The sequence below is a fragment of the Galeopterus variegatus genome, unplaced genomic scaffold (genome assembly GCF_000696425.1).
Source record: "Galeopterus variegatus unplaced genomic scaffold, G_variegatus-3.0.2 Scaffold1681, whole genome shotgun sequence".
Lineage (NCBI taxonomy): Eukaryota > Metazoa > Chordata > Mammalia > Dermoptera > Cynocephalidae > Galeopterus > Galeopterus variegatus.
Genome location: NW_007727792.1, coordinates 43791 through 65805, shown reverse-complemented (window position 1 = coordinate 65805; position 22015 = coordinate 43791). Strand labels below are relative to the sequence as shown.

The 22015-nt window shown below is 39.1% G+C and overlaps 1 protein-coding gene across 1 annotated transcript in view; it reads right to left on the bottom strand.

Moving 5' to 3' along the window:
- Nucleotides 1-22015, bottom strand: part of LOC103595108 (chromosome unknown open reading frame, human C1orf101) — a gene marked incomplete at its 5' end in the record, with an annotated part of 74801 nt that overhangs the window by 29000 nt on the left and 23786 nt on the right. Inside the window, 6 exons of the mRNA XM_008578423.1 lie at nucleotides 2613-2692; nucleotides 2761-2794; nucleotides 4287-4337; nucleotides 8408-8460; nucleotides 12759-12834; nucleotides 14691-14749. Of these exons, the coding sequence (XP_008576645.1) occupies nucleotides 2613-2692; nucleotides 2761-2794; nucleotides 4287-4337; nucleotides 8408-8460; nucleotides 12759-12834; nucleotides 14691-14749 (353 nt within the window). The remainder of the gene's footprint in view (nucleotides 1-2612; nucleotides 2693-2760; nucleotides 2795-4286; nucleotides 4338-8407; nucleotides 8461-12758; nucleotides 12835-14690; nucleotides 14750-22015) is intronic.

The window sequence follows — 22015 nt, the reverse complement described above, 5'->3', positions numbered from 1 at the left end:
TTGCCCAGTGGAATTCACTATTACTCTCCCCTCTTCTCTCCTTCCCTCCTCTACCTCTAGCTAAATATTCATTATCCTTTACAACTCAGCGACTCAGCTCAAATGCAAGTTTCTAGACCATTTTGCAGAGCGCCTCTCCCTTCTAGCTTTATCTTTTGAGTTTCAATACCAACCACTCACAGTGTTCCTTTCTACCATTCCACTTAGCATATCCATTCACATGTTTATCTAATTCATCAGACTCTAGAGCTTTGGGGGTAAAAATTCTGGAAGAGAACATTTTGGGTTTTTTTAGCCTCTGGGGGATTAAGCATTATTGCTATGGGTCAAAGGTGCCTCCCGAAAGTTCGTGTATTGAAAATTTCATCTACATTGTAACAGTGTTAAGTGGGTGGGATATCCAATTATGGTATTTGAAAGGTTGGGTCTTTTTTTCTTTCTTTTTTTTTCCCAATTACCCCAAATTTATTATTACACATTGTATACACATATTGAAACATCACACCCTACCCCATAAATACATATAATTATTATGTGTCAATTAGAAGTAAATAAATTTATTTTATTTTATTATTTTATTTATTTTATTTTTTAATTTTATTTTGTCGATATACAACGTGGTTGATTATTGTGGCCCATTACCGAAACCTCCCTCCCTCCTCCCCTTCCTCCCTCCCACCCAACAATGTCCTTTCTGTTTGCTTGTCCTATCAACTTCAATGAACTGTAGTTGTTATGTCTTCTCCCCCCCGCCCTGGTTTTTTTTTTGTGTTCGACTTGATGCTTTCCATTGCTCTGGGTATATTCCCAGCAGTGGGATAGCTGGGTCATATGGCAGATCTATCTGCAATTGTTTGAGGAACCTCCATACCATTTTCCATAGAGGCTGCACCATTTTGCAGTCCCACCAACAATGTATGAGAGTTCCTTTTTCTCCATGAAAAGGTTGGGTCTTTAAAAGGTGATTAGATTGTGAGGACCATGCCCTAGTGAATGGATGAATCCATTCTTGGAGTAATGGGCTGATGGTTTAATGGGTGGTCAGTCATGGGTGTGGTTATGGTGGCTTTATAAGGTGAATGAGGGGACGGCTCGTGGCTCACTCGGGAGAGTGCAGTGCTGATAACACCAAGGCCATGGATTTGGATCCTATATAGGGATGGCCGGTTGGCTCACTGGCTGAGCGTAGTGCTGACAACACCAAGTAAGGGTTAAGATCCCCTTGCCAGTCATCTTTTTAAAAAAAAGGTGAATGAGAGCAGGTTAGCTCTCTTGCTCAAGCTCTCCTCTCACCATGTGACACCCTGCATCATTGTAGAAGGTGGCCCTCACCAGACGTGTTCCCCAGACCTTGGACTTCCCAGCCTCCAAAACTGCAAGAAATAAATTTCATTTCTTTATAAATTACCCAGTTTCAGATATTCTGTTATAAGCAACAGAAACGGACTAATACAACTGCATAAACAAACAAAAAAAAACCCCCACAAAAACAAAAACCAAAAAACCAGGCTTCAGCAAGCTTTCTTAGATGCCCAGGAAAGGCAGAAGATCAGAACTAAAGAAGAGCACAAATGAGCTAGATAGCACAGAGAACCCTGACTGAGGGGTTGCAGGAGCATGATGTAAAAGGGAAAGGACACAGGGGAGATTCTCAGAAGTGCTACAGCGCAGACTTGTGGGGCAGAACACGCTGGCTTAGGCCTTCTGGACCCCAATGGGGAAAGCTCTGGTAGCAAAACTAAATCGGAGCACTGGATTCATCACTTCCATACCTACCCACCCTGAGTGATCTCAGAAGTTGTCTCCAGCCTAAGAGGTCTCCAAAAGCTGAGATTCTTGACTAAACTTCTGGTATTTTAGACCTAGGAATTTAAATTCCAGTAATTTATCCTAACAGCATAACTACACTAGTGTTCAAATATGTGTATAAATGGATATTCACCACAATTTTGTTTATAATAGCAACAAATTTAGAAATATGGAGCATTTATGTCATATTTTTTCTATATATTGAATTTTATAGCAAGCCATGTATACTTTCATAATTATAAACTAAGAATAAAAGAATAACATCAGAGAGGAAAACAAAGAATTACTTGGAAAAGCCTTCCTAATGGCATTTTATTCATATTTTTATTATGAAATACTGTTTTCAGGAAATAAGTTACAGATAATATTTCTGAAATCTCTTCACTGTAGTTATCAGTAGTCTAGTTTCTTTTCTGACAAGGCTTTCATTTACCATAGGCTCATGGAAAGAGAGGTCATGTCACCTGGGGAAGGTAGGTCCTATCAAACAGGCAGCGGTGCTGGTAGGGGTTTAGGGAGAGACTTAGAGAAGGTAAAGCGAGGGCTCTCAGCACCCCTGCACCCCTGAGAAGGCTCTCAGCTCTCTTACCCACTTATGTCTCAGTTACTAAAGGGTAACACCCTTCAACATGCAGGGACCGTGGTTGCCCGACTTTGTATAACTAGTACTGGAAACCAGCTCCTGCAAATATTGAGTACCCCAAAATATTTATTACTAAATGCCTGATTAATTAGTCTCGTTTTCATAATTTTATTTTGAAACTTTCAAAATAAGTTAAAAGTTTTGATGAGAATGTACTTACAATTGAATCACAGGTTGGAACTTTTCCGTGGAATCAAGTTTCAGCGGGCAGCCATATGCATTCCAATCATACCTCACTTTCTAGAAAGGGAGAAGTGCTTTGGTTATTTTATATATTTGGCTCATTGACAAAATTATAGTTTTCTTACCAAGTTTTTAGATGGTCGATGCCTTAGATATGACCTGTAAAAAAAGACATTCTTTATTATTTATTTCTCTTCCTTCTTCTCAAACTTAAAAGCTAAGATCGTGACTTTGTTTAGGTAAGGAGGTATCACAAAAGTCAGATAGATAAACATAATTATAAGACACTGAGTGCTTACTATGTTCCAGGGACTTTTAAAACAATTTTTACAAATATTAACACAGTTTTACAACAACCAACAAGGCATGAATTACTGTCGACCATTCGTAGATAGGGCACCGTTCTCAGAAATTGCAGGAAACTCTTTCAAGTGAGTGGCTAGGCTACGAATCTCTCTTTGCCACTAAGAAGGTTGCATGAAGGAAGTCCACGTTCATTGTGCAATCCCAATGATGTTCCTTCCAGAATATTAACAGATGAAAGAACAAGGTCCTTCAGAATCAGCAACAGTAGATGCACACTTACAAACTTCAGCTACCTCCTAATTTAGATTTCTCTCTGTAATGGAATCCTTCCCCTTCATGAACTCAAGGGTTTATTCTTCCAAGACCACCTTGCCTCACATATTCCCTGTCTTGTCAGTCCTTCAATCCTCAAACTTGAATCACCATCAACAGCCATGTGCTCCGTATATCTTACCATGCTCTAGGGGACAGACTTAAGAAATTCCCACCATAGTGGCTATAACCTATTTCATATTCTTACCCTTCAGGCCCACCTGCCACATAGTCACTAAAAGGTAATGCCCTCATCAACTATTAAATGTTTTCCCCTCTCCCCTCCTGTATCAACTACTGCTTTCACCAAGCATTGCAATCTGGAGTATATGGGCTCCCCCACCAATCCACCCTGTCTTAAAGTTTAATAAAATCACTTAAGGGATATTGCCTAGTGATTAATCATTCTTTTATTTATTTTAATTAGAATAAGAAAATTTCATAGCTTTTCAAAGGCTCTTGTAAATATTTCAGAGGCAATGGACTTCTATACTTTTGACAGCTGAATAAATATTTTAAAATATTTTATAAAGATCTTACGAAGGTAAAAGTCAAATTTTGTTTAATTGTTTCTTTAATGAATCACATTATTAAGAATAAATACGTATAAAACTAAATATAAAACATAGCAAAAAAAGTTTAGTTAGCAGAATATTTGATATTAGGACCTTCCTGGAAAATCCATAACTTGTAACTAGCTCAACTACAGTCTTGTAGAAATAGAGAAAAATTATGTAAGAAAAAAAATTCTTGTATGTATTCATTAAACTAGAAGGAACAATATAGGATTTGTGGCTATACGTATGTAAACGAGGCTTGCTTTGTTTCTCTAATTAGATTGAAGGAGGAGACTATGATTCACACTTTCTCTAGAATGTCAATTATAGTGTCTACGTATTTTGTTTAATGCCAAAACTGACTGCACAGTGCCAAGCCAAACCCAGTAGGAATTCCATGAATAAGTACTAACTGGTCGTAAATTATTGGTACTACATTAATATAAAACAGTATTATGCTAAAAAATACTTCTTACTTTTCGATCACATAAGAAAAATCATGGTGTAGACATTCTGTATTATTAAATCTACAAAAAATAAAACATAATGAAGTTGTATCATCATTCTTTATATATTTGCACAAACATTTAATCATTTAACTCAGTGATTTTCAAACTGGAGAGCACAGAGAATTGTCACTTACTGAATTAGAATCTCTGGGGTTAGTGTGAGGCCTTAGTCTTTCTATTTTTAAAAAAATCAGCTTCACAAATGTTTCGGAAGACACCAGAATTTGAAATAGACTAATTCACCTCTTATATTTGATACATGTTTATTAGAAATTCATGGAAAATTGGGGGTCGGGTGGAAAGAGGTTGGTCAAAGGACACAAAATTTCAGTTAGACGTTAGGAATAAGTTCAAAAGATTTATTGTACAGCACGATGACTATTATTAATAACACAGTTGGCCCTCCTATCTGTGGGTTCTGCATTGGGAGATTCAACTGATCGAAAATATTAAAATGAAAAACTCCCCACAAAACAATTGTGTTTGTACTGAACATATACAGACATTTTTTCTTGTTATTCAACCCTAAACAATACACTATACAGTATAATAACTATTTAATAGCATTTACATTGTACTAGCTATTATAAGTAATCTAAAGATGATTTAAAATATACGAGAGGATGTGCGTAGGTTATATGGAACTCCCCACAAAACAATTGTGTTTGTACTGAACATATACAGACATTTTTTCTTGTTATTCATCCCTAAACAATACACTATACAGTATAATAACTATTTAATAGCATTTACATTGTACTAGCTATTATAAGTAATCTAAAGATGATTTAAAGTATACGAGAGGATGTGCATAGGTTATATGCAAATACTACACCAGTTCTATCAGGGACTTGAGCATTGCAGACTTTGGTATCTGGGGGAGTTCCTGGAACCAATACTCTATGGATACCAAGGGACAACTGTATGCTATACGCTTAAAAAATGCTGAGAGTGGATGTAATGTGTTCTCATCACAAAATGATAACTGTGTGAGGTAATGCATATGTTAATTAGCTAGAATTAGTCACTCCACAGTATATTTCAAAACATCATGTTGAAGATGGTAAGCGCATACGATTTTATCTGTCTATTAAAAAAAATACAAACAAAAAACCAAAAAATAACTCCAAATTGCTGGTGACAATGTAAAATGGTGCAGCCACTTTAGAAAACAGTCTGGTGGTTCCTCAACAAGTCAAACATAGGATTACCATACTACCAGCAATCCCACCCCTAGGTGCATACCCAAAATAATTGAAAACGTGTTCAAACAAAAACTTGTACATGAATATTCATAGGTGCACGATTTACAAAACCCAAAAGGTAGAAATACCCCAAACGTCCACGAACTGATGAAAGAATAAACAAATGTGGTATATCCACGCAATGCAATATTACTCAGTTACAAAAGAGAATGAAGTATCAGTGTACGTGCCACAATGGGGGAACCTCAAAATCATGCCAAGTGAAAGAAGCCAGACATGAAAGGTCATATATTGTATGATGCCATTTATATGACATATCCAGAATAGGCAAACCAGCAGATGAATGGTCCCCAGGGGCTGGGAGAGAGAGAACAAAGAGTGACAGTTTTCTGTGCACAGTTTTCTTTTTGAGTGACGAAAATACTTTGGAGCTAGACAGTGGTACTTGCTGCACAACATTGTGAAGCTACTTAACGCCACCGAATTGTACACTTTAGAATGGTTAAAATGGTAAATTTATGTTAGGTGAATTTTATCACAATTTTTACAAAGTTACCATGCTAAAACACACACACTCACACACACACATACACACACACACACACACGCACACGCACACATTAGGCCTCGTGGCTCGTTTAACATCAGCACAGCCAGGTTAAGCAATTTTCCCCCTTCTCCCCCTCCCCTTTTCCTTTTCTGCTCCAGGAACTGAGATTCCACTCCTGGGAAGGGGTAAACATTACCATTATCATCAAGGGAACATCTTGTGGGCTGTGTCTAGCAGGCTGTGGGCTGGAATGCTTTGTACTGAGATAGTGGCTAATCAAGAGCCTACGACTTAACCTACCAAATGTCATCGGACCACAAGGGCTGTGTCACCCTGCATACCACTGATTTCAAAACTGCCCATTACTCTGTGTGAACCCTGCCTAAGTTCTTATAAACCCCGTGCTTTCATAAGTTTGTGGGAACTGATCTGGCTCAGTCTCCCTTCCACATTAGTGGAATAAACCTTTTGGCTGAAATGGCTCCTGACTCGGGTCTCTCTCTCTTCTCCATTTTGCCAAACCTAACAACATATACACACCTACACAAATAAAAATTTACAGAAAATCTATCAAAATGAAGACAAATTTCTTTGGGCTGCTTTATTTCATATAAACTTTTTTTTTTTTTTTAAACACAAGATTTCTAGTTGTTGCTAGAGACTCAGTTGTGCAGGTAAGGAGCTATTTTAAGGATTCTCATAACTTCTAGGTAAGGTTCATGCAGACAGAAGGCTATAATGGTCTGTGAAATGATAGAGTTTTTAGTAAGATATTTGTTTGACCATTTTGGCTGGCTGCTTCCAGTGTAACTTAGAGGGAATCATAGTTACCACCATTTTTATATAGATTCTGGAGGACTAAGTCCCCCTCACCCTGAACCCAAATTAGACCCCAAGAGATGCCCTCCTTCACTGATACTCTCTCAGGCCCAATGCAACCCAAGCTGAAGATATTAGAGTTGTTTTTAGGGTTCCAGAGCAGTGCAGTGGGTCACTGACTAAGAGGCCCAGAGTAAGATCCTGAAATACATTTTTTAAAAAAAAATATAATCTCCAGGTGACTCTGATGAGCAACCAAGATTGACAGTTACTATCTGGATCCTCCCAGAAATAGATTGGCTCAAGCTGCTTTGCATCTCACTGCGGAAGGAAATCAGGGCCTGAGAACAATTTGTGCATGCTATTGTACTGGGCATAGCTTTTGGTAACATGTTGCTTACAGCAGTTATTCTCAAACTTTAATGCCCTTACTAATCTCCTGGAAATTTTGTTAAAATGCAAGATTCTGATTCAGCAGGTGCATGATGAGGCCTGAGATTCTGCATTTCTAACAAGGGCCCAGATGATGCCAGTGCTGGTCCATAGACCATATTTTAGGGAGCAAAGATGTAGGATGGTACCAGAAATAGGACGGTACAAGCTATATGAATCAGTGAGCCTTTTATGTTTTGTGGAAAAGAAATTATGGGTGCAAAGGTATAGGAAATGCACATTTAGGAAATGCTGAATGACATAGGAATACTTAATCATCAATCCAACAACTGATTTTTACAATTCAGTAGTCATCAAAGATTATTAGAATGACAGAGGAGTTGGCATTCTTTTTGGATGACAGCAAGCCATGTCATAAATATTCAGGTAAGAGTCAATGTTTCCCCACTCTCACCTCCACTCCTTACCAAAGAAAAGGAATCTCAACAAATTGCTGTCTGCATTATACATCTAACCTTAGTTAAACAGATTTCTGTATGCGGACCTTGAAAATCTAATGTGCTTCTCTGTGAACCATAATAAGATCAATAGAATTCACACCTTGGAATTGTTTCTCTCTGGAGGAACCACGGGGACTTCTATCAGGTTTGCTCTAAAAAATTTCCCATAGAAAATGGTGCAGGAAACTGGAGGTTTCTCTGCGATGGGTGTAAGCAATTCTCTGACGGAAATGAAATTATAACTGGCTTGTGTAGGGTGGAAGACAGAGGTAAGTGTTTCTCCTCATTTCTCTGGGAATGAGCTGTGGACTCAAGAGCTGAGAAAAGTAATGGCGAGAGATGTAAAGTGGAGGTAGAGAAAAGCTGTAATAGGGAAGGTAGAGAAAAATGCTGGTAATAGGGAAAGGGGTTAATTCCTTTTCATTTTTAGTATGATTCAAATGTAACATTTGACTTGGCCAAAAGCTCAAACCCAGAGAAACTGGATTTCAATTCAACTTTGGATTTCATTATGGGCATGTCAGTCATTAGGCTACGATTATCACTAGTAATTATCATTTAGTTCACCATTTTTTTTTTAAAACTTTAAGAGTAAGACAGGTCAAATGGAAATATACTTGCCCTTTCACTGCAATGAATTTGTTTTTATCACAGCCAACAGCTATTTGGAACACCTAAAATGAGACAAGTCAGGTAGTGAGTTCAGTGGTTCTGATTCACATGATCTAAAATATTATTACAGCTAAAAACAGTTATATTTTAGATTTGAAATAATGACCTTTCACACGTAGGGTCTGTTATATTGCTCTTTCCTCCTCCTCCTTTGATCATTTATTTTTCTTTGTTTGCTTCCTTTCGTCTTTACCGCTCACGAGGCCCACAGGTTGGTTCTCTGATTTCTTACATCAGTGTCTTAGGGAATTGATCTGACCTCACCCTTTACCTGTACCTCTCCAACCATGAGTATCAACTCCATATTTCTAACTTGCACCTCTGACTCAGCTGATATATTCTACAATATATCTTGCTGCTAATGTGACTTTTATTCACTTTAGTAGACTAGAAATTTATTAGACTATCGAGTAGCATCATGTAAAATGGCATCTGATTTTTATTATTCCTGCTTTAAGCAGCACTACTCTGTATTCAAAGGAACACTGACAACAGGCCAGCTATTAAATATTAAACCCCTGTGCTTTGTTTGAAAACAAACTACCAGTGCACACTATAGCATAACATGCAAGAAGTCAGAAGTCAGCCTACAGTGTCTGCCGCAGGACTGTGAGATGCTTTATTAATACAGCCCACACTTCTCTGTAAGTAAACTTTGGGATACAGTGCAAAGTCCAACAACAGTGTCACGTAGATGGGCTGTGACATGACGCTTTGTTTCACAGGCTGGAAATTCCCAAAAAAGGCATTCGATATGGAAAAGGCTAACATTAAAACTACCAAATAAAATCCTGCTGGAGTCTGACGTTTACCTCCAAACACACTGTTGGTAGCAGTATTTCCCATTTCTTTTAACAGATTCGATACTTTTGCAGTAAGGACAGAGTAGAGTGAATCCATATTACATACAAAAATTAAATTAAATTAAAATAGAGTTTGTGGAGCAAAGGCTAAGAAGATAGGTTACATCCAGTAGCTGGAATATGTTATATCTAAAGTTGAAAGACAATTAACTTCATTAAATCTCTGTTATAGGAAAATGATAACAAAATCAAAATGCCAAATATGCTACCCTGACTGTAAATACTTAGATATTTGTTGTTCATAAATAATATACAGGTTATGTAGAACTAAAATACAATTAATTACTATAGAAACATTAAAGGTAGGCTTAAGAAGATGGCAAGAGTTGAAAAAACTGGATGGATGCCTTAAATTTACTTATAAGAACTGCCAATGTTTCATGCAGGGAGTTATGCCTTCTTTTAAATCAGACTCCTGGTTCTCCTTCAACTGGGATGCCTACTTCTTTCTCTACCTGGTTCCAGGACAACATACTCACTGCCGTCTACCCTTGCCCCTCCACCAGGCTTTCTAAGTGCGATCTAGACACTTACAGTTTGCCTTAAACATGTCCTTGTATATTGCACATTTCCACAAGGCAAATCTGGAAAAACCCTCGTACTCCCTAACCTCTAAGAAGGACTTGGGGGTCAAGAGAGTGGTGACAGAGTAATGACGTCTAGCCAAGTTTGGTAGATTTAAAGAGTTGTCTCTGCTACACCAAGATCTTTCAGGCTTCATTTCAGAGGCATGCTCCGCAGTGGGAGTTCGTGGATTTTATTTCCTAAGCCACCTGATCTCACCCCCAGGAAATGATTTGTTCTTTCGACAACTCTCTCCATAGTCCCATAGCTCTCGCTGCCCATTATCACTAAATCTTTGCTTTCCCATCAAAATTGCTCAGAAATGCGGGCCTGCCCTTTATCTTTACTAAATTATCCATACAACATATAGAGTTGGCTGATGACCTTAAATCTATCATAGTCACGACCCACTGTCACTTGCTGTTCTCATTTGTAATGTCCCTTCTCTTTCTGGTCCTAGTTTACAAAAATTTCCCCAAGCCTTGGAATCAACAACCATGGCTAGGATTAAAAATACGAGTTGACCTGTAGGTGGATCTTGAAAAGAAGCTGTAGGTACAGAGTGAGAAGCATGAACAGGCCTGTTTTCTAAGGTGCCCGCTGCTGCAGGGCTGACATATGTTCCCCAGGACTGGACACCTAATTAGGAACATTCTGACATATAGCCTAAATGAAAACATGTCTCTTCAGTGCAGAGACAGGGCAGGACTGCTGCTGTCATAGTTCAGAGCCAGACACAGCAAATTCCCTCTTGCCAGACAGAACAACTGATCTGAGGCAGGAATTCTAAAGGCTCTCAAGACAGAGGTGCTGGAAGACAATGTATTAGAGAGAGTTGTAGTCATCCCTCCCTGGGAAAATTCATCTTGGAAGGAAGTACTAAGGCCCTCTGGGGGCTGGCCTACATTTCTCCATTTCTAGATCTTCGCACATGGTTAGAAAGTGATATGCAGCCTTATTGGAGCTGTTGATTCAATTTGCTGCTCTGCCTCAGGCTATGAAGGCTGAGAAGCAAAGACAGCAGATTCCTATTCAAATGACTCAGTCCGTGTTCATTTGATTTAGCAGGTTTAACAAGGGCCTAACTTCATCCAACTGAAGAAGTCTGTGGGCCATGGTTCTGTGTACAGGTAGAGCTGGGCCCTGCGTGTCTACAGTATTTATCTGGAGGCAGATGACTTGCTTACTTATAAGAAAGGGGTCACAAAGAAGGGACTGTGTGGTTGAGAGCATACCTTGTAGTTGTGTACAGGTTTTGATTTCCTCGGCTAACTAGAGGACCTGCCTCTACAAGGCCACAGTTTCTCATTGCCTAAAAGGTCTACTCCATTCTATTTCAGTGGGCAGGTCAGTACAAACTACTTGCAGTGGGCCCAAAGGGTGGCTAGATTTAAACGGGCTTTGTCTGGGGGGTGCCGAAGAGGAAAAAGAAGGAGGAAACCAGTAATATTAGACAATTACTCTGTGACTGGCACTGTTTTGCATACTTTACATAAATGTGCTCATTTAATACTCTCAAGAATCCTGTGAGGTAGATGTTAGATTTTTCCTACAATTGAGGGAGCCTAGACTCAGCGTGTTGAAGTAGCTTGTCCAAGTCACTAAGTAGTAGAGCTTGGCTCTACGCTTGGGTTAGATGAACCTGCCTTTATAATGCCTGGGCAAGATAGGGTGAATAGGGATCCCTAAGAAATATATAGATTAGAGAGGGATGGAAGAAACCATGGTGCTTCAGGAAGCCATCCATAAAGGTACGGTGTCAAGCAGCTTAAGTTAGAAAACACAGATCTGGGCTGTGGCAGGAACTCATGAGGTTGGGCTTTCTTGCTTCCTAAGCAGATTGAACTGGGTGGGTGGCATGGCAGAAAGACAGGGGAGTTGTTGGTATGCAACCCCAGACAGTGTCCAAGGATGGCACATCTGCCTCAGTTCAAGGCTCCCTCTAAATTCATGGAATCATGCCCTGGTAGGAACAGTTTCCTTGTGATGGGGTCTTGAAGAGGAGAAACCAAGTTGTATTTCGCTTCGTTTTCTCCATGTGCAACACAATGCCTGGTATACAGTAGGCGCTCAATATATGTTTACTGAATTTTACTTAGGCTGAGAAGGAATAAAGAGAGGAGGCATGCCCCAGTGTGGAACACAGACTCAAAGGACATGGTGTTGTTAAGAATTTGTGTTTACTTTCGTAATACACGTAGTTATTAATGCCCTGTCGCTATTTCACACCTCTGTGCTTTTTCCTGAAATTTCCTGTGCATCTACCTGCTGAACTGCTTACTTATTCTTCAATAATCACTTTAGGTGTCACTTTCTTTTCACCTTTCCCCTTCCAGTTGAAATTGCTCACTCTGTCTTCTGGGCTATTTGATGACAACGTGCACCACATTGTCTTAAGCTAGCTTATGTTTACCTCTAGGGAAGGCGCGCTGTCTTTTCATCTTTGTGAGTCCCACTATCTGGCACACAGACTGGAACACAGAAATGTCACAGGCACACAGTACATTGTTTTGGATGAATAAATGCAGGATAAACACGGACACAACCGGCAGTCTTCTCTGACAAACCATGTCCAACTTTAGTTGTTCCCATTAATTTCAGTGTGTCTTTACACAGTTTTATGTATCTTCAAATCTTTAAAAACCAATAATTTTACATTTTGTGTGTTTACATATCCCACTTTAGATGATAAAAACTCGCAGGAGGCAGAAATCTGCTTTCAAAACAAAATAATGCTATCTTTACAGTGAAACATTACAAAATGTTGCTAAGTGTTAGGGGAGTGGTGCTGTATGCAGGTAATGTGTATTATCTAGTTTACGATCTGTACATTCTTGAAGTCAATTTTTTGATCTTCAACCCATGTCACTTACCTTTTTGGCTGTTGGACATGTTTTTGAATATTCACTAGGTCGAAGATTAAGAAGCACAAGACCTGTGTTCTGGTTTCTAGGAAAAACAACGCATACCGGTTATTACAGAATCATGACAGAGGAGGCGTGATTCTGCTTGTCTGTAGAGCAAGTGAAATGTGCCATGCACACGAGGTGACCGAACCCTCGTGAGGAGTTCTGGAGGTCTGGAAGGGCGGTGTCAGTGGTAACCGTTCACTGCTTCTGCTCAGGCAGCTTTGCACTGTGGTCAGATTCTTGCCCCCTGCTCATGGTATCTCATGTTTTGGCCACCACAGGGTAGGCACAGTGGGGAACAGAAATGAGCATTCTGTCACGGTTTCAAGTCCCCTATTTCATCAGTACTCGCAGTCCCTGGGTGGCGGGGCTCTGCTGCTGACATGTTGGCCTGTTTGTTACAAGGTGGCAGGTCACTGTGTTGATTCCTCCTCTAGCCTCTACAGATTTTTCCCTTCTATTGATAACACCTTGGGAACAATAAAGGCTAAGTTATAAAATTAGTTTTCTGAACCACATTAAGCTGCATAATATGATCTGATTGGCATCAAAAGGCAGGCGAGATACAATGCCTTTCTTGACTATGAAGTGCACACAAATCGTTTTGTGCCCCAGCAAAATGTCAGGGCCCAAACATAACAGAGGAAGAAATTTTGAAAGTGTGGTTCACACCTTATCCCTACTAAGACTCTTACTATTTGAAAAAACTGGGGAAAAACAAACATGAAAAAATATGGTGGACAATTTGATGTGTATTCGACAGCCACATACACTAATTCTTGATAAATATGATGGTACTTCAAAAAGCTTGTGGAGAAAGATAGTACAAATCTTCTATGGACTTTTTGTTTCTTGTTTGTTTGTTTATTTAAATTTTTATTAGCATATTCATTGTTGCAAATCATACTTTTTCTTTATGCCTCTTATCCAATCACTTCCCCTACCCTCTCCCCCCTCTAATAACCATAGATTTGTTCTCGCCATCTGGTAGATGAACTGTTCCTCCATTGGTTTGTTGCCTAGATGATCTGTCCAGTGCTGAGAAAGGTGTTCCATGGACTTTTTGAAGTACTCCCATATCCACAAAACCAAAAATAGTCAAAGGAACCCGCACCATGAGAAGGATAAAGAGAGAAGTTGCTAGGTGGAGGGGAAAGGAATGAGTTGAGCCTCTCCTGACTACTGTGTTTAACGTAGCGTTTTCTCCCCACCCTTCCTGGTTGCTCTATCACATTCTGTTTTCTTTTCTCAATAGAGAGAAGTTGCTAGGTGGAGGGGAAAGGAATGAGTTGAGCCTCTCCTGACTACTGTGTTTCACGTAGCGTTTTCTCCCCACCCTTCCTGGTTGCTCTATCACATTCTGTTTTCTTTTCTCAATAGCACTTACCAGTATTTGGAATTATTTTGTTTATTTGCTTACTTGCTGTTTGTCTCCTCCCACTGGAGATAGGTTCCATGACACCAGTACTTCATCTTTCTTGTTTACCGTGTATTTTGAACATCTAGAAAGCACTTGGCATAGAGCTGGTACTCAAATTCTCTTGGAGTAGCAGCAAACTAAAGAAAAATGAATATCCTAGAAAAATATGCTATTTTTTTCCAGAAAACATTGTCAGGCCATAATGATTACTAAATTAAGAAATAGCCCTTTTTCCCGCATCATTATTTGGATGAATGAGAGCCTTTGGATAGGGCGTTGTTTTCATTAAACTACAAGAGTATTTTACATTTTAATACACTTAAATATTAATTTCACATTTATCCCGACATTTAAAGAAATTTGAAGTTTGTGTATTTAAAAAGATATGAGGCCATTTACATGAAAGAAGACCTACAAATCACTAACCTGAGCGGCAATTTTAATACTGAGTAAGTTCTTTTAAAAGTTATACTTACTGCAACTTGAAGTAATCCTTTACTGCCTCGTAATTTATATTCTGAGAAAATGATAGAATCTGAAAAAGAAAGTGAAAAGGTTTATGTGAAGCAAGAACGTTGGAGATGGGGATCCCACTTTAGTAGCACGTGTCTTTCCATACCCAGGCCATAAAATGCCTCCGTTAGGATATGTAATAATGTTGATCACTGTAAACCAAGTTTTCCTAGGACACAATATATACTTTCAAGACAGATTTAAATCTTTCTTTAGGTAAGAAAAATGATATACTTATCATTTTTTAAAAATCCTTTTCTATTTCAGAAATCCCAATTATATATACTGTAGATTTACTTTGTTACATTTTTTGTTATTTTTCCTTTTAATTTTATATTATCTTTGTCCTTTTTTAAATATTACTTCTCATTCTGTCCTCATTTGACTTGTATCATTGCAATATTCTTTTTTCTCACTTATTTCCTGAGCTTAGAAAACTTTAATTTTCTTCTGTTTTCTTCTTAGAAACAGAAACTTGTCTCTGAGCCCTTTTATTTCTTCTGAGATTTTTAAATGATAACAATTATCATACTTTTTGTGGGTTTTGAGGCTATGTGGAGTTATTTGCCTGAACCTTTCCTGTGTTGCTTTTGAGTAAATTTTTAAGATATTCATCTGCCTTTTGCATATGTTTTTGCTATTTTTTTTTTCCCTCTGAGGCATGTTTCATCTCAATTTTCAGCATTACTTAAGGTTGTTATCTTCTCAGGGTAAAAGCCCTTTACAGAAGATACATGATAGTAAAAGCAGAAAATTATAAGCCCCACATTTTAAAAGTATACTAAGTGCAATCCTATGTTATATTACTTTTTAGTCGTCCTTTGTTTAGATATTATACATTCTTTAGACAGATGGCTTAAATTTGGTTCTGGCTAATCCATTTTGGTGAGAACAGAGACTACATTTCTCTAAAAAATCTTAGTGAGTAAACTTATTTCTGAGACAAAGTGCTGGATATTAAGTGGCACCACACAAAATATACAACTTGTTGAGATAAAGTTGCAGGTTGTGAAGGTCAGTAAATATAAATACCAGGGCAGTGGGGAGGCTGAGGGACTCAGCCACATCACCCCCACATCCACATCCAGCCCAGTGATGACCACGAGCTGTCACTGGAAGCACCCTGGGCTCCTGAGCTGGGGCAGTGGGGTCCTGAGGACCTCGGCTGTGCCCCCCATGTCTGCATCTAGTCCAGCTACAACTGAGCCACCACCGGAAGCTCCCTGAGATCCCCTGCTGGAATGAGGGGGGTGCCATGGGCCTCAACCATGCCCCCTTTCTTTCTCCTCCTCCCACTCTATCCCCTACCCATTCTCCCCCTCCCCTAACTGCTCCAAAACAACATCTTAGAATGTTAAATAAATAAATAAACCAATTAATAAAATAAATTAAAAAATCACTTGTTTTTTTTTTTTTTTGTCTTTTTCCGTGTCCGGCAACGGATCGCAACCCTCAGTGTTGCCCCCGTACCGGACCGGGACCGGCAACGGGATCGCAACCCTCGGTGTTGCCCCTGCACCTCGCTCAGCCAGTGAGCGGGAACCGGTCTGTATGTGGGATCCGAACCCTCGGCAGGAGTGCCACCACACTTCCCAAGCGGCGCACTATAGCAGTGCACCACCGGGCCGGCCCAAAATCATTTGTTAAAGTAAAAAAAGAAAAAGAAAAAGAAATCATGTTCCATACTCAGGGGAAGGACTCAATTGTCAGATTTACATCTGTATTCTACCATACGCTATCCTTTACTTTATCTATAAATGATAAAAATAACTTCACAAGAATGTTCTTACTTATAATTTTTAAACTCCCAAAATTTAATATTACCTTTTGTGAAACACAATTGTATTTTCCACGCTTTGCTTATTAGTTGTCATTCAAATGGTGCTCAAGCCTGGGTTTGCAATTTCAGTCTATATATATGTATATTTTGGGGGACTATAGACACTGAAAATATCTGTGTTATGTGTGGAGGAGTGTAGGAATGTTAACATTGAGAAAGACCAGGGAACTTACATAGGGCAAAAGCCCTTAGTGTAGATAAGAGATCTGAGGCAGAACAGGGATTGTTCAAAAGGCAAAAGCCCTTCACACAACAAAGATCTTTAAGGATACTCTGCTAGATTAGATAAGAACATTAAGGTCATTTCTTATCCAGGTTCACTCCCTTTCCTTTGTTTCTTAAGATGTTTTCCAGAGATTGCCCCATAGCCAATTTCTTTTCCTTCCTTTGATAAATGATTGACTAAGTTGTTTTTTTCTCTGTATTTCCTTGTCTTTACAATAAAAGCTGAAGCAAATCCTGACTTGGGGCCACGCCTTGTTTCTCCCTTCTTGAGGGAGTTTTGTTGGTGCCGTCTGTTTGGGCTTCTCACTGCTCTTAATATTTGGGCTCTGAGTAATCTTTGCGTCTCCGTCACACAGTGAGAAGTGACAATTATGGAACTATTAAAAATATATATTTTTTGATTGTAATTATCTATTTAAAAACCACACCATTATAAATAATGAAAGAGTAATTAGTTTTGCAGGAATAAAAGACACACTTGAAAATATCTGTAGTGTGAAGAAACTAAAATGTTTGTGTATTTTTTTTTTTTTTTGTCTTTTTTCATGTCTGGCAACAGACCGCAACCCTCAGTGTCGCGCCTGTACTGGACCAGGACCGGCAACGGGATCGCAACCCTCGGTGTTGTTCCCACGCCTCACTCAGCCAGTGAGCGGGAACCGGTCTGTATGTGGGATCTGAACCCTCAGCGGGAGCGCCGCCGCGCTTCCCAAGCGGCGCACTGTAGCAGTGCGCCACCGGGCCAGCTGAAAATGTTTGTGTATTTTTAAAAGGAACAAATGAAACTTCTAGAAGTTAAAAGTACAACAATCAAGTAAATACATAAATACAGTTTGAGCATCTGTGATCCCCAAATCTGAAATTTGAAATGCTCCAAAATCTGAAACTTTTTGAGTGCCACCATGACACTACAAGTGGAAAATTCCACACATAACCTCATGTGATGGGTTGCAGTCAAAACTCAGGTGAACAACACACAGTTTATTTAGCATTCCCAAGGGAAAAATGACCCTCCCAATCCCCTTTGGTTGCGATATATCTTTTCTGCACAGGCCCAGATTCTCCCACACAATCATACCCACAAAGGGTACTAAAATGTCATGTATGCAGGCCAGACATGCCAACAACATGTTACCCCTGATGCTCCACATGGAGCCAAGACCTACGTGCATTACTCACTGTGGTTTATTTTTTTGCTTATTCTCTGCTCTGTTGTGTAAAGACATTGTTGAAACGTCAAAAAGGCCTGCAGGTTCCCCTATGAGTAACGGTGATTGAAAAAAGAAGACAAAACATTTATGTTTATGTATAGCACAGGAAGTCAAACTGTTGGAGGGACTGGACAGTGGTGTAAGCGTGAGACATCTTACAGAAGTGTATGATGTAATGACCACCATATGTGACCTGCAGAAACAGGAGGATAAACTGTTGAAGATCTATGCTGAATGTAATGAAAGATGTTAAAAAAAAAAATAGAAAAACGCTGCATAATGCTAAAAATGAAGACCTTGATTGTGCGTTGAAAGAGTGGATCCATAGCATGACAGTGACTATTTGCCACTTAATAGTTTGCTAATCAAGAAACGAGCAAAGCTCTATCATGATGAACTGAAAATTGAAGGGAACTGTGGATATTCAGCAGGCTGGTTGCAGAAATTTAAGAAAAGATACAGCATTAAATTTTTAAAGATATGTGGTGATAAAGCATCTGCTGATCACAAAGTAGCAGACAAATTCATTGATGAGGTTACCAAGGTCATCACTGATGAAAATCTGACATCAGAACAAGTCTATAAAGCTGATGAAACATCACTTTTTGGCATTATTGCTCCAGAAAGGCACTGACTACAGCTGATGAGACAGCTTCTACAGGAACCAAGGATGCCAAGGAGAGAATAACCCTGCTGGGATGTGCTAATCCATCCGGCACGCATAGTGTAAACTTGCTATGACAGGCAAAGCTTGCATCCTTGCTGTTTTCTAGGAGCAAATTTCTTACCAGTCCTTATTTTGCTAACCAAAAGGCGTGGATCATCAGGGACATCTTTTCTGACTGGTTTCACAAACATTTTGTACCAGTGGCTTGTGGCAGGGAAGCTGGACTAGATGATAACAGCAAGATTTTGTTATTCCTTGACGACTGTTCTGCTCATCTTCCAGCTGACATTCTCATCAAAAATGATGTTTTTACCATGTAATTTCCCCCAAATATGACTTTATTAATTCAGCCGTGTGACTAGGGTATCCTTAGATCAATGCAGAGTAAACATAAGAACACTTCCTTAAAAAGCATGCTAGCAGCAGTGAACAGAGGCATGGGCGTGGAAGGTTCCAGAGGAGTTTAGTATAAAGGATGCTGTTGCCAACACTTGGAACACAGTGAGCAAAGACACAGTTGTGCACGCCTGACACAGCCTCTGCCCTGTGACTGTGTTCAGTGACGATGATGAACAAGGTGGTGACTGTGAAGGATTCTGTATGTCAGTGAGAAAAAATGTCTGACTTCCTTACATAGGCAAAGAATATAACTTCAGAGTCCATCAGTAAACTGGAAGACATGGATATGGAGCAAGTTTTTTAACATCTGTAATGAGGCTCCAGTTGCTCATTCATTGACTGACAGTGAAACAGCCAAAACAGTCCTGAGTCAAGGTGATCGTGATAATAGTGACAATGAAGATGGCATTGTCAACACTGCAGAAAAAGTGCCTATAGACAACATGGTGAAAATGTGTGATGGGCTCATTGAAGGACTGGAGCAGCCTGAATTCATAACAGAACAGGAAATCATGTCAGTTGATAAAATCAAAGAAAGGTGTTTAAAACAAAAACTGTTGTTAATGAGGCAGATGTCTCTGGAGGAAACACTTAAAGAAGCCATCCAGCAGAATGCCTCATTTCTAGAGGACCCAATTCCTGGGGCCTCAACTGCTTCTGATGTTTTTTCTCATCTAAAAAAAAAAAAGGACACTGTACATTGTACCTTTTAATGAAAACACAGCATCCTAGGTGGACACAGAAAGCTGGACATTGTTTATTGATGCTTGTGTTTAACAGGCGGTACAGGTGTTCTGGTGATACTACTGTGCTGCTTAGTTACCCTGAACATACGATTATCTTCAGTGCATTAATGGCATGAACACACATTGTTTCAGGCACAACATTATTTAAAATGCTGCATAAAATTACCTTCAGGCTATGTAAAAAATGTTTACAAAACATAAATGAATTTTGCATTTAGACTTGGGTCCCATCCCTAAGATATCTCATTATGTGTATGCAAATATTCCAAAATCTAAAAAAATTTGAATTCTGAAACACTTCTTGTCCCAAGCAGTTTGGATAAGGGCTATACAACCTGTACAATTTTATATAAACAAATAACATTTTATAATGTCAAATACAATTTTGGCAGCAGATTAGGCATGACAATAAGAAGAAATGAAGTGGAAGATAGATCAGAAAAAATTATAAGAATGCATTCCAGAAAGATATAAGCATGAATAATAAGGAAGAGAGTTAAAGACTCTTGGGGAACAGATTGAGAAAATTTAACATATGCTTAATAAGTATCATAGAAGAGAAGAAGATAGAGAAAGAGGTACAGACAATATTTGACATTAAATGGATAAACAAATTGTGTTATTCATGAAATAATCTACTGAGTGAAAGAAGGCAGATAAAACAGAGTACATATTGCACAGTTCCATTTATATAAAATTCCAGAAAAAAACAAACACACCTATAGTGACAGCAAGCAGATTGATAGTTGCTCAGGGATGGAGAGTGAAAAGAAGATGGATGATAAATAAGCACAAGGAGACCTTTGGGGGTGATGGACATGGGCATTATTTTGATTCTAGTTATTGTTTCATGGTTACATACATATGTTGAATTTTATCAAATTGTATACTTTGAATATGTGCAATTTATTGTCATTATACATCAATCAAGCTCTTAAAAGAGACAATATTTGGAATTAAAAAAAATTAATAAGAAAAAGGCAAACAGACACTTTGCTGGCTGAGAGGAAAATTTATACTTGTATACACCTATATTAGAAATAAGGTGGTGCCGGTGCATGACCCAGCAGGTAGGCCTCACCTCCACCACCTGACTCCATCCCCAGCCCGGCCCAGTGCATGTGGAGCAGGGAGACATCCAGCAGGGGAGGTGGAAGCTCTGCAGAGACTACATGCCCTGCAGTGCCGGCATGTGACCCAGCAGGTAGGCCTCACTGTTGCCACTCGACTCCATCCTCAGCCCAGCAGAGTACATGCTGACCAGAGAGGATGCTCCCCAGAGAGACCCAAGACCCGAGGCAACCACACACACAAGGCACTAGTGGCCAACTGAGCAGACACTGAGGTGGCCATACCAAATTGGCAACCCCAGTAACATCCTAGCCAGACAATAGTGTCAAACCAGTGGACTGTGAAACTCCCTGCCACAATGACTAAACACCAAAGGAAAGATCCCAGAAATATGAAAAATCAAGAAAGTACACCATCAAAAGGTAATAACTCTCAAGCTCTAGATCATACAGAACAAGAAGCCCGTGACATGTCTGACAAAGATTTTCAAGTGATAATTCTAAGGGAACTGAATGAGATACAAGAAAACTCAGCTAGACAACATGATGAAACAAGGAAAAGTATACAGAATCTGAAAGAAGAAATGTACAAGGAAATAAATGCCCTGAAAAAGAATGTAGCAGAGCTTGCCAAGCTGAAGAATTCATTCTACGACACAAAAAACAAAAACAGAGAGTTTAACTAGCAGGCTTACAGAAGTAGAAGAGAAAACTTCTGACCTTGAAGATGGGCTGTTTGAAATAACACAGGTAGACAAAAAAAAAAAAAAAAGAATTAAAAGCATTGAAGAAAATCTAAGAGAGATATCAGACAACTTTAAGTGCTCAAATATCCGAGTCATGGCTATTCCAGAAGAGGAGGAAGAAGGAGATTGCATTGAAAACATATTCAACAAAATAGTGGCAGAAAACTTCCCAGTTATTGGAAAAGTCACAGATCTTCAAATTCAGGAAGTTCAAAAATCCCCAAACATATTCAACCCAAAAAGGTCTTCTCCAAGACATGTTATAGTCAAACTGGCAAAACTCAAAGACAAAGAATGATCTTAAAAGCTGCAAGAGAGAAGAATCAAATCACCTATAAGGGAGCCCCAATCAGACTAACATCAGACTTTTCATCACAAACCCTA